The sequence below is a fragment of the Scylla paramamosain genome, chromosome 5, assembly GCF_035594125.1.
Source record: "Scylla paramamosain isolate STU-SP2022 chromosome 5, ASM3559412v1, whole genome shotgun sequence".
NCBI classification, from domain to species: Eukaryota; Metazoa; Arthropoda; class Malacostraca; order Decapoda; family Portunidae; genus Scylla; species Scylla paramamosain.
In genome coordinates this window covers 35,011,952-35,024,043 of record NC_087155.1, presented here as the reverse complement: position 1 = coordinate 35,024,043, position 12,092 = coordinate 35,011,952, and the positions used below count along the sequence as shown (strand labels likewise).

The 12,092-nt window shown below is 40.7% G+C and overlaps 1 protein-coding gene across 1 annotated transcript in view; it reads left to right on the top strand.

Moving 5' to 3' along the window:
- The window catches only part of LOC135100983 (uncharacterized), a 303,304-nt gene that overhangs the window by 152,526 nt on the left and 138,686 nt on the right, over positions 1 to 12,092 (top strand). The window contains exon 3 of the mRNA XM_064004599.1: positions 5,833 to 5,920. Coding sequence (XP_063860669.1) covers positions 5,833 to 5,920 — 88 coding nt within the window. The remainder of the gene's footprint in view (positions 1 to 5,832; positions 5,921 to 12,092) is intronic.

The following is a 12,092-nucleotide window of genomic DNA, read 5'->3' as shown; positions in this document are numbered from 1 at the left end:
TCCTCCTCCTCCTCCTCCTCCTCCTCCTCCTCCTCCTCCTCCTCCTCCTCCTCCTCCTCCTCCTCCTCCTCCTCCTCCTCCTCCTCCTCCTCCTCCTCCTCCTCCTCCTCCTCCTCGGCCTCTCTCCCTATCTGACTCCCTCATTTCGTCACTTCCTGTCTCCTCTTTTCCTGTTCCTTCCCTTCCTCACATCTTCCCTCCTCCTCCGTTTTTCATCCTTCTTTTCTTGTATCCTCTTTTTCTTCTATTCCTTTTCAATCTCTTCTTTCATTTGGTCTTCTTTGCAGTCGTTGTTATTCTCCTTCACCACCTCTTATGAGCAATCTTATGTATGTGTTCCTCTTCCTGTTCTTCCTCCTCCATCATCTCCTCGATTTTCCTCTCCTCCTCTGCCTCCTCCTCCTCTTCCTCCTCCTCGTCTTTCTGCCATAAGTGATGCGATTACTGGTACAGACAATGGTATTAGTAAACCGGGTTGCCTGCTTTTCAAGAGGAATTACCCGGAGCAGTAGTGGCACAACTCTCAGGAAATTCTGCGTCGGGTCTTCGGTATCTGCTGCGGCAATATAACGCTTTGCTCTCCAGGTAGGTGTTCTCGTTTAATCATATTTTCTTACAGGTACGATCGTCTTTTATGTGGATCACTTTTGTTCTCTTTTATTCCAGTGAGGTATCGACTGTCGTGTTCTTTTGTTTGTGTCTTGTTAGGTAGAGGAATTTGTTTCATAGTTCTTGCAGATGTAGTTTCCCGCTGCCTCTTCTCACTGTTGGCAGTCAAAGATGTGTTCATGGTAGTTAAAGTAAATGGGTGCAGAGAGAGAAAGTAAATGGGTGCAGAGAGAGAAAGTAAATGGGTGCAGAGAGAGAAAGTAAATGGGTGCAGAGAGAGAAAGTAAATGGGTGCAGAGAGAGAGAGAGAGAAAGAGAGAGAGGGGGAGGGAGAGGGAGAGGGAGAGGGAGAGGGAGAGGGAGAGGGAGAGAGAGAGAGAGAGAGAGAGAGAGAGAGAGAGAGAGAGAGAGAGAGAGAGAGAGAGAGAGAGAGAGAGAGAGAGAGAGAGAGAGAGACTATAATCATAATGCAAATTAGAAAGATATGCAATTGAAAGTATCAAATAAATAAAGAAAAATGAAATTCGCTTTCATTCTCTTTTTCCTCATATTCACATTCTCAACTATTTGTTTACTTACATTTTTTTTTTTTTGTAAGCAGGCTCACATAAAGTAGCCCTAACCCCTAACCAGGTATATTTTTACCTTCATAATTCAAATAGTAGGTGTATATGCATTAAAAATAACCCCAAACTATAAGATAAATAAAGCAGATTTTTTATTGATAATTTTTTATTCTATTATTGTAGTCACTACATAACATATTATGTCAGTGACAAGACACCCCTCATAGTTTTGGATATTCTTTGCACTGTCTGCTTTATTGATTGGCACAACAGTGGGCGTTTTTTTACATTATATATATATATATATATATATATATATATATATATATATATATATATATATATATATATATATATATATATATATATATATATATATATATATATATATATATATATATATATATATATATATATATATATATATATATATATATATATATATATATATATTTTTTTTTTTCCTATACCTTACGATTAAGTAACAATGATACCAATTATGTGAATATGTTGGCACGATTCACAAAGTATTCGTATTTGATATTGTTTATACATTCACTCATTCGCTTACTAATATCTTGGACAATTTTCGAGTCAGTTCCTAAAATATTTTTCGATGTACATCCATATAATAATAAAGTATTCAACTCGTTACCATTTATTTATTTATTTTTTTTACAATTTATTTTTTTGGTTTTGTTTTCAACTGGTTTTAGTTAAGAATTAAAACTTGAGCATCACTAGTATTCAAGTTCTCTTAGTACGTGTAGATCAAAGCCTGCCTTAGTAATTATCATGACCAGGACTCAGGTCAGACTTCAGTCTTGTCGGACGTCTGTTCTCATGTCCTTATATTTTCCTTGGTAATATTAATAAAACGTCCTTCGCGTATTGGGTACGATTTCCATCAGGTGAACTTTCGCAGAACATAATATATTTATGCGAGTGTTTTCCTCAGAGATAATTATATTTCCATCAAGAGTTGTCATAACTCTTGTTTCCTTGACCCGTGAATTATCTATTCTTAAAACAGCTCGGAGGAGGAAGCAAAACAATAATGATGAACAAGTAAATAGTTTTATAATCCACTGAATACATTCACTCAACTTCAGGTCATTTATATTTTCCTTTGGCTTTTCAGTTTTAAAGTAAGAAGTAATACTATTAACAAATTCGCCGCCAGCAGAACTCAGGCAGCCATTACCACTCTTAATAAAGCGTAAAGCAGATATGCCCGCGAGGCTGCTATGCTGTGAATGGCCACCTGCTCCCAGTGGAGGCAGCGGCAGGTGGCGTTCTGTGCTCATGTACCTTCATATTTTCCGGGCGGCTCTTTGGTTATTAGGACATCGTTGGCTATATAGTCCATTAATGTTACAAGTACTACCATTTCATCCGCGCCCAGGAAAAGGAAACACTTGCATTCAACTTTTTTACCGTCATTTGCCACATTTTTCTTTATCATGAATCACTGAGACATTTTCCTCTTTCTCTAAAGCCACCTCCAGACATTGTACTAGATAGAAATTGTAAAGTTCATCCTTTCAATCGTATTCGTTTTTGTAGACTTATAAAGATGTCTTTTTTTTTTTTTGTAATGCTGAGATTTGCTGCTTATTGTAGCGAAAGATTAAAATATCTTGAAAATAGAGACCCCACACTTATTTCTTTTTACATCGCTGTAAAGATAGCTTTTTCCCCTCTTTCCAATCCGTTCGATACCACCTTTCCTCCCCATCCAAAAACTTCAAAACTTGAGCCTACGAGCCGCGCTAGACATGATGCTAACCCTGGGTACCTCGGAAGTTGTAACAAAACTTCTATCTCTCAGAAAAGTTGGGGCTGGACTTTGACACACGGACATTATTAGATAGTGGTCTGCCGCCTCACTCCTCCGGCCTGACTCTAGCTGGACTGTGTCGCTAACTCCCCTCTGGAGACCTTAAAAGAAACCCAGTACTGGTCGTGAGATTTTCCTTTCGTTCCTTCTTTCAATCTTTACTTTTCATTTTTTCTTTAGTTTTCATTTCTGTTATTTTCTTTATGTATTTTTCTTTCCTTCCTTCCTTCCTTCCTTCTTTCTTTCCTTCCTTCCTCCATTTTTTCATTCCTTTCTTTTTTCTTTCTTTTTCCTTTCTTTTTCATTCTTTCTTTCTCTCTTTTTTCTTTCTCTTTCTGCCTGCCTGCCTGCCTCCTTTTCTTCGTTTACATATTTATAACCTGGAAGCTATGCAACAAAGGTTGTGCCAAGGAGACTAGTGTGACGGCTGAGTGAATCATGAAGCGAGAGAGAGAGGTAGCAATAGATTAGCGTGGGACGTGCATTGCTCTCCGACAGTCTGTAGGGCCTGGAGTTTAGCCTCACCCGTCCACCACCCCGGCCGGCACGCACCTCCGTCTCCCGTGTGTGTTGTGGTAGATTGTGCTTGATTGGTTTATTGACGAGTTACCATCGCTCCAGTAGCAAGGCCGGGTGTCGGTATGAGTAACGAAGACACTTGCTGTTTCTGATGCCAAACTGGTCAAATTTTTGGTATTTTTTGGGGGGAGGGTGGACCGGTATATTGAGTGATTATTTTCATTGTTATTTGTGTCGTTAATGAGATACCTTAACCCGTAAAAAAGATAGACAACTAAAGAAGGAAAGGAAGGAAAAGCTTTTATAAGAAAGGAAAAAAAAACTATGATCATCTTTTTGGTAGCGACATTATTGAGTGAGATTTTTTTTTTCATTACTTCTGCCATAAATGAGACTTCTTAACACGCAATACAAAAAAAAAAGAAACGAAAATAAGAAAAAAAGGAAAAGTTATAGTTATTATTTTTGTGGTGACTTCGAGATTTTTTTTCGTGTGTTTGTGTGATTCTTTAACACGTATAAATAGAAAAAAATAAATAAATAAAACAAGAAAAAGAGGAGCATTACGTCAGCCTCATGTAATTTGAACTGACTTGACCTCAGCTGCATATGTTAAAATGTTAACGGTCCTTTTGCATAAATGATGTGAAGATTTATCCTTTTGTGTGTGGAAATGTAAAAGAAATAAAATAAATGTTATATGGTTTATTGAATTGAACTAAGCACTGTTGATATATTGCCTGAATATTGCTGTTATCATCGTCATCAGTCGTTTCTTTTATAATAATGATGATAACATTAATAATAATAATAATAATAATAATAATAATAATAATAATAATAATAATAATACAAGTGATAACCAGGGAAAGAATAAAAGCAAACGCAATATTCGTTTTCCACACATTTCTGCTGTACCTTCTCTCTCTCTCTCTCTCTCTCTCTCTCTCTCTCTCTCTCTCTCTCTCTCTCTCTCTCTCTCTCTCTCTCTCTCTCTCTCTCTCTCTCTCTCTCTCTCTCTCTCTCTCTCTCTCTCTCTCTCTCTCTCTGCACTTCTCGGCTTTCCCCTCTCTCTCTTTCCTCTCCTAAAGTTAAAAAAAGAGAGAACAGAAATACATAGACCGGTTGAAATAGTCCCACGGAGCTGAAATTCCCTGCCAGCATCAGTCATAATCAGGGGGAATTGTCTGAGAGAAAAATGAAAGGTTATGAGTAGGTTGTGCCGACGCTGGGAAATGACATCTGAAAGGCAATTCAGAACGTGATAAATTTGACAGTGAAATGAGGTTTTTCCTTCTCTCTATATTTTATTTCTAAAAGAGCGAAACCGTGGGAATGAACTTGAGGGAGGAAGGGAGGGAAGGCGGGAAAGGGGTGAGAGAGAGAGAGAGAGAGAGAGAGAGAGAGAGAGAGAGAGAGAGAGAGAGAGAGAGAGAGAGAGAGAGAGAGAGAGAGAGAGAGAGAGAGAGAGAGAGAAGGGGGGAGTAAAAAAGTATGCTGGCAAAGTTATCGTGTAGTTTATTTCCACGTGTGTGTGTGTGTGTGTGTGTGTGTGTGTGTGTGTGTGTGTGTGTGTGTGTGTGTGTGTTTGTCTTTGCTTATGTTTGTGTTTGTCTAGCAAGGTCACATGTTTGTTGGCGCATTTATTTGGCTATCATGCACGTAATCATGTCCGCCGCTAGAACAATACACAGATGCAGCCAGTGATAATATTGCGTTTATGCTACACACACACACACACACACACACACACACACACACACACACACACACACACACACACACACACACACACACACACACACACACACACACACACACACACACACACACACACACACACACACACTGCCTTTGGTAAAACACACGGGAACTGGTAATGAAAAGTGGATTTCTTCTCGGGAGCAGCGGGGAAGAGGCAAAAACTTCCCCACTAACAAGAAATTGAGATGGAGAGAGTAATTAGATTAGAGTCAAGGAATTAGAGGCGGCGGGAGCGGCACGGGGAGTGATGAAGAGGAGTAATCAGGGGAGAGGAACAGAAGAGGCAGGAAGGATGGGAGAAAGGATACAACGACAGAGATGGGAAAGAGATGGCAAAGAGGGGAGAAAAATATAAAATAAATGAGACCTTCGTGAGAGAGAGAGAGAGAGAGAGAGAGAGAGAGAGAGAGAGAGAGAGAGAGAGAGAGAGAGAGAGAGAGAGAGAGAGAGAGAGAGAGAGAGAGACCTAAATCTTTCTCCTAACACACCATGAGTTTCTTGGATGATACTAATGCCAACTGTTCCCTCCTGCAGGCAGATCCGGGTGGACAGGGCAGCATTCCAAAACTGTCCATCATGTGCCTGAGCAGACCCGCGCGGCTTCCCTGTCGGCAGGTGACAAGTAAGTAATTGTAATTCATAATGCAGGTCCTGTCATATGATATTCTTGAGGGGTGTAGCTTGATTATTAACTTTATTGCGTTGGCGCGTATTCGTCGTAAAATTACGTGATGAATACTAAATTAGGTATATTTTTATATTGTATCTTGTACAGAATTGAACCGAATTACATAAAACTCTTGGTCTAAAGGTGTGGTGATTAGAGTATTTGGCTTATGAGTGAGATCCTGGGTTCGAATACCATTTTTACATTGTATCCTGTATGAAATTATATAAAAGCCTTGGCGTGAAGGTGTAGTGATTACCGAGATTGCCTTAAGAACAAGTCCGAGAGATTCCGGGTTCGAATACCAGGTCGGGTGGAGACAGTTCAGGCCGCTGCGTCCTCCTGATCACTCACCAGGGAAGAGGTGCCGGGCCTTCACACTGCAACCCGGCAACCTCATCACAACACCCTGCAGTGCTTCACATAGCACCTGCCTCTGTTGTGTCCGTGTTGTGCTGTGAAACCATGTTGGCTAGTGATGTAATAAGTGTGTGTGTGTGTGTGTGTGTGTGTGTGTGTGTGTGTGTTGTTCGGTGGGCGGGTTTGTTGGTGGGTTTATAGTTGAAAGGTTTAATTAGGTTTATGTTTACTGTTTAGGTTAGATTATATTTAGGTTAGGTTTTAGTGTGTGTGTGTGTGTGTGTGTGTGTGTGGATGTCAAGGACGTGGGGTGGTTCTTAGTATATTTTCTCGTGTCATGACATGTGACATGTTTCGGTAATTTGCAAATAATAGAACACTTGGCTTTCGGTGTTCTTATGACCCTTGTGCACGCTACGTTAGGGTTTTGAATAATTCACTTAATTCTTGATGATAAATGTACCTTTTTTCCCACGCAAGGTTTTTTTTTTCCCCGTGTATTTACGAATAAGTTCTCTGCACGCCAAGCGGATGTAGGGCACTCAAGCTATCGTGTCTCAAATGTAGGAAATATATATATATATATATATATATATATATATATATATATATATATATATATATATATATATATATATATATATATATATATATATATATTTTTTTTTTTTTTTTTTTTATTTCCTTGTTATTATTTTTTTCCTGTTTTTTTTTCTTTTCCCGGCTATTCATTTTTATATATGTGAACACGATTAAGTACGTTCTTCAGTTTTATTTATTAATTTCACGGCTCACTTCAGTTTTTGTGAAGCATATGAAATTTTTATGTCAATGACATAGATGTTTTTTTTTTCTGAAGCACAAGAATACCTTGCTCCTGATGACCGGGTGTCGGTATCGATGTTACAGGAAGGCAAAGGGAGGTGGTGTGGAGGAGGTCGAGTAGAAAGGAGAAACGATCGTGGCCACTCGGCGTGAAATTGAACTTCTTTTCGCCGTTCCTAACTAATATCCTTGAAATTTGAAGACCTTTCCGGCGGAACTTGAGGGAAAGTCTCCTAGCTCTGGTGAACCCTGGAACGAAACCTCATTCGTTCCAGCACGCGTCCGCTTGTCCTTGCGCGCCCCCAGCCACTCTGAGTCTCGTCCATCTTCCAATATCTCCACCTCTTGCTGTTCCTGCTCCTCCCTCACCTCCCCCTCCTCCCCCTCAGCACTTCACCTTCCAGTTACGTTCCTGGACTCTCTTCCAGTACGCCATCTTTTATCTTGAGGCGGCGCTAAAATGCAGCCAGCCAATCAGTCAATCAATCAATCATTCAATTAATCTTTTTTTTCTTCTCATTTTAATTCTGTTCCTCTTAAATACATTCACAGTTAATCAGTCAGTCGATCAATCAGTCACTCAAGCAAGCAAGAAATCAATCCCATTACATTTTTTTTCGTATCCAGCATATCACACTATACCACTTTTGTCCCAGCACTTCCCCTTACCTTTGCAACACCACCACAGTCACTTTCCCCCTAATACTCCTCACTACACCTACTCGTCTCCATGTTCTTTTGTAGACCCTGTACACCACGTCATGCCACGCAACAACACCCCTTCCAAAGCCATCTCCATTTCCCCCTTTAATCGTCAGTACTATTACTCCAACATAACTGCATTCCACGCTACACAGCATTGCCTCTTCCCTTCCCCCCATTCTGATCAGTCCTTTGTAATTTCTAGGTAACATTGTCTTCCTATTATCTCTTTCCTTTACCAAGAGCTTCCGTGTCCGAGTCCGCGCTGCATATATTACGTACATACAATTACGTTCTTTACATGACAAAGAAATACAGCAACCTTTATTATTATTATTATTATTATTATTATTATTATTATTATTATTATTATTATTATTATTATTATTATTATTATTATTATCATTCTCTCTCTCTCTCTCTCTCTCTCTCTCTCTCTCTCTCTCTCTCTCTCTCTCTCTCTCTCTCTCTCTCTCTCTCTCTCTCTCTCTCTCTCTCTCTCTCCTTATACACAAAATTTAATTGTTTCCTTTATTTTGTCTTTCTTAAATTTCTTCACAAGAGTGGTGCCACACACACACACACACACACACACACACACACACACACACACACACACACACACACACACACACACACACACACACACACACACACACACACACACACACACACACACACACACACACACACACACACACACACACACACACACACACACACACACACACACACACACACACACACACACACACACACACACACACACACACACACACACACACACACACACACACACACACACACACACACACACACACACACACACACACACACACACACACACACACACAGAGAGAGAGAGAGAGAGAGAGAGAGAGAGAGAGAGAATAGTAATAATAATAAATGGATGCATGAAAAACACCGCAACGAGGAACATAATCTGAAATTATGTTAGAGTGTAGAAGGAAATAAACTCTCTCTCTCTCTCTCTCTCTCTCTCTCTCTCTCTCTCTCTCTCTCTCTCTCTCTCTCTCTCTCTCTCTCTCTCTCTCTCTCTCTCTCTCACCGTGGCTCGCATCATCACGCCGTAATAGCGTTTTAATCACAGTTTATTATTAGCTCATGAATTGGCTACGAGCGAAATTCTGACCCTTGAACTGGAAGGTTGATGCAGCCACTCCCACGACCATTCTTTCACTATTATTACCGCGAGTATTGTTAGTGTTATTATTGCTGCTAGAATTGTTTTGGTTGTTACCCTTAGTGTTGTTGGTGGTGGTGTGGTGGTGTTTATTGCTCGTGGGTGTCCTTCCTTTGATGTTTTTACGTCCTATTACTGTTGCTGCTGCTGATACTGTTGCTGATACTAATAGTACTTCTAATGCTCCTGTTGCTACTACTACTACTATTACTATTACGACTACAACTACTGATGGCACTACTAAAGTTACTGTTGCTCCCCTTCCCCTTCATTCTCCTCCTCCTCCTCCTCCTCCTTCTCTTGCTGCTACTACTGCTACCACCACCACCACCAATAGCATCACCAGCAACACCAATAATAATAATAATGATAATAATAATAATAATAATAATAATAATAATAATAATAATAATAATAATAACAACCCTAATGCTTCTCAGGTCGTCTTTGCTTCAGATTCATATGATTGTGCTGTTCCACACTCAGGTATCAAACTCCCTTTGGATCTTGTCAAGTTCTTTTTATTTTATGGAAGAGACACTGGAGCTTTACATTACTTTTTTTCTTTTTTCTTGTGTGTGTGTTAATTGACTGATACCTTCATTTATTTTAACGGATTATCCATTTCATCGCTTTCTATTCCCGTAATCTGTCCCTAAGAGAGAGAGAGAGAGAGAGAGAGAGAGAGAGAGAGAGAGAGAGAGAGAGAGAGAGAGAGAGAGAGAGAGAGAGAGAGAGAGAGAGAAGCATTAGATTTCGTTTTAAGTTATTATTCCGAGCTGTATTCAAATAGGACAAAATAAATGAGAGAAAAGAACTATGAAAGAAACGAAAGAAGAAAAGGGAGGGAAAGAAGGGTAATGCGAGCTGTATAATCTGTAAAAATAAATAGGGAAATGAAAGGTAAGACGATGAAAGGAAACTTGACATAAGGAAAAGATAGCAGACATAAAAGAGCAGCTACGAGATCAAGATGGTGGGAGGAGTAATGTCTGTAAAAAGGTAGAGACTAAACTGAAAGGGATGAGATAACGAAAAATTAGTTAGAAAAAAGAATAGAAAGGAAAAAAAAGACAGAATAGGATTCATAGAAGGAAAATGATGAGTTCAGTGAAAATTAATAATATAGAAGGATAAGAAAGGAAAAAAACACGTCTAAGAGAAAAAAAAATAATAGGGAAAAGAAAGAAATAGAGATGTAAAGAACGAATAGGAAGTCCATGAAAAAAAAAAGGATGAAAAAATGGTAAGGCAAAAATCGACCAAAGAGTAGTAGGTATGTAGAGGGAAAAGAGAATAAGAACGTGTATAAAACAAATAAGATATTAAAACAGAAAAAAAAAAGCTTGAAGGTAAGGGAAAAAAAATGTAGACAAGAGTAGCGATCTAGAGGAAGAGAAGGTAGGAGGCAGAGTTAGACGTGAAGGTGGTAGAAGGAAAGTAACAAGTTAAGACACTAGAGAACAATTACGTGGCGGCGCACCTGGTGTCACTCCGGGAGATGGAAGCCTCCTGACGACTCCTGTTATTACCTGAGCTTCGAGTTTACCCCGCTGAGGTGTCTCACGGCGCGCCTGAAGCCGTGTCGGGCGTCCAGGTGGCGAGGGAGAGCCACAGTTACCACACCTGCCTCATTACTATGCAGGGGAGGCGCCGGGGAGGCAGGGGGAGGCCGGGGCGGGGCGCTGGGAGGGGGGTAGGGCGGCACGGGTAATGAGGTGGTGATAATGGGACTGGTGATAGTAGTTGTGGAGGGTGAATTTTCCTTTAGTGTAGTTACCGTTGAAGTTGTAATTTGGTGGTGGTGGTGGTGATGGCTATGGTGGTGGTGGTGATGATGGTTCTTGACGGAGGCACTGGTGGTGGTGGTGGTGGTGGTGGTGGTGGTGGTGGTGGTGGTGGGGAATTGTGGTTGACGGGCCCCTTTCCCTCTTTGTGTGTGTGTGTGTGTGTGTGTGTGTGTGTGTGTGTGTGTGTGTGTGATTAAAGCTGCAGTTTAGTATTCTGACCTACATTGCTTGCGTCATGAAGAAGGTTCCAGGGATGTTTCATAGAAGGTGTTAGGCAGTAGGGTCATGAGCGAGCGGAGGAGGAGGAAGAAACTAGGGGGCGGTGGGCAAAGCAGTGGCGTGTTGCAGGCTTCTGGAAAGGAGGCAAGGAACGTAATTGTGCGGTGCCGTTGAGAAACTCATCTTCATGGAGCCTTGACGTCCCCCAAAAGGTCTGCAGGTGAATGTAGCGCTGTGGAAGAGGAGGAGCCAGCCGTCTTATCTGCTGGCGTGTTCATCGGCTCGGAAGATGTACAGAGAGAGAGAGAGAGAGAGAGAGAGAGAGAGAGAGAGAGAGAGAGAGAGAGAGAGAGAGAGAGAGAGAGAGAGAGAGACCAACTTAATAATTCTTACGGATGTTGTGAGTGGTAGCTGATAATATTTGAGATTTAGCTTGAATATTCTGATCATTTCCATTTTCACATCAGCAAAGATTGCCTCCAACACAACTCACTCACGCCTTTGTTGTCTTCTCGGCTGACCGTTGTGAAGATGTGAAGTAACAGTCTTAGTATCTCTCTTTCTTATTACTGGAAGGCTCTTTTCGGTCATCTCACATTCATAATCTCCATTAGTCTTTGCTCTGTCACTCCACTTCGCCAAAATTATGTTCTCATACATGACTTCCAACCTTCCTGTAGCGAATCGATTAATGTGTCAGTGTATTGTACCTTTACCAGCATTACTTTTGACTTCTGCTGTCTATACAAATGCTTTTTAGTGCGGGGGGGGGTAGACAGAGATACTGGTAATTTATATATGACAGCATTCCTTTCCATACTGAAGGGATTTATTACAGTACAGTACCTTTATTGCCACTACTCGTGTCCCGCGCCGTTCTTGTCTAAGCCCTTTAATGGAGACAGTGATGGGGAACAAATAGGTCAGCGTACATCATTCTCCCCTTCTAATTTTCCGATCTCCCTCCCAGCGCTGGTAAGCCTTGGATATACGTGTCTTGTAATCATAACACAAAGCTGACATTTAC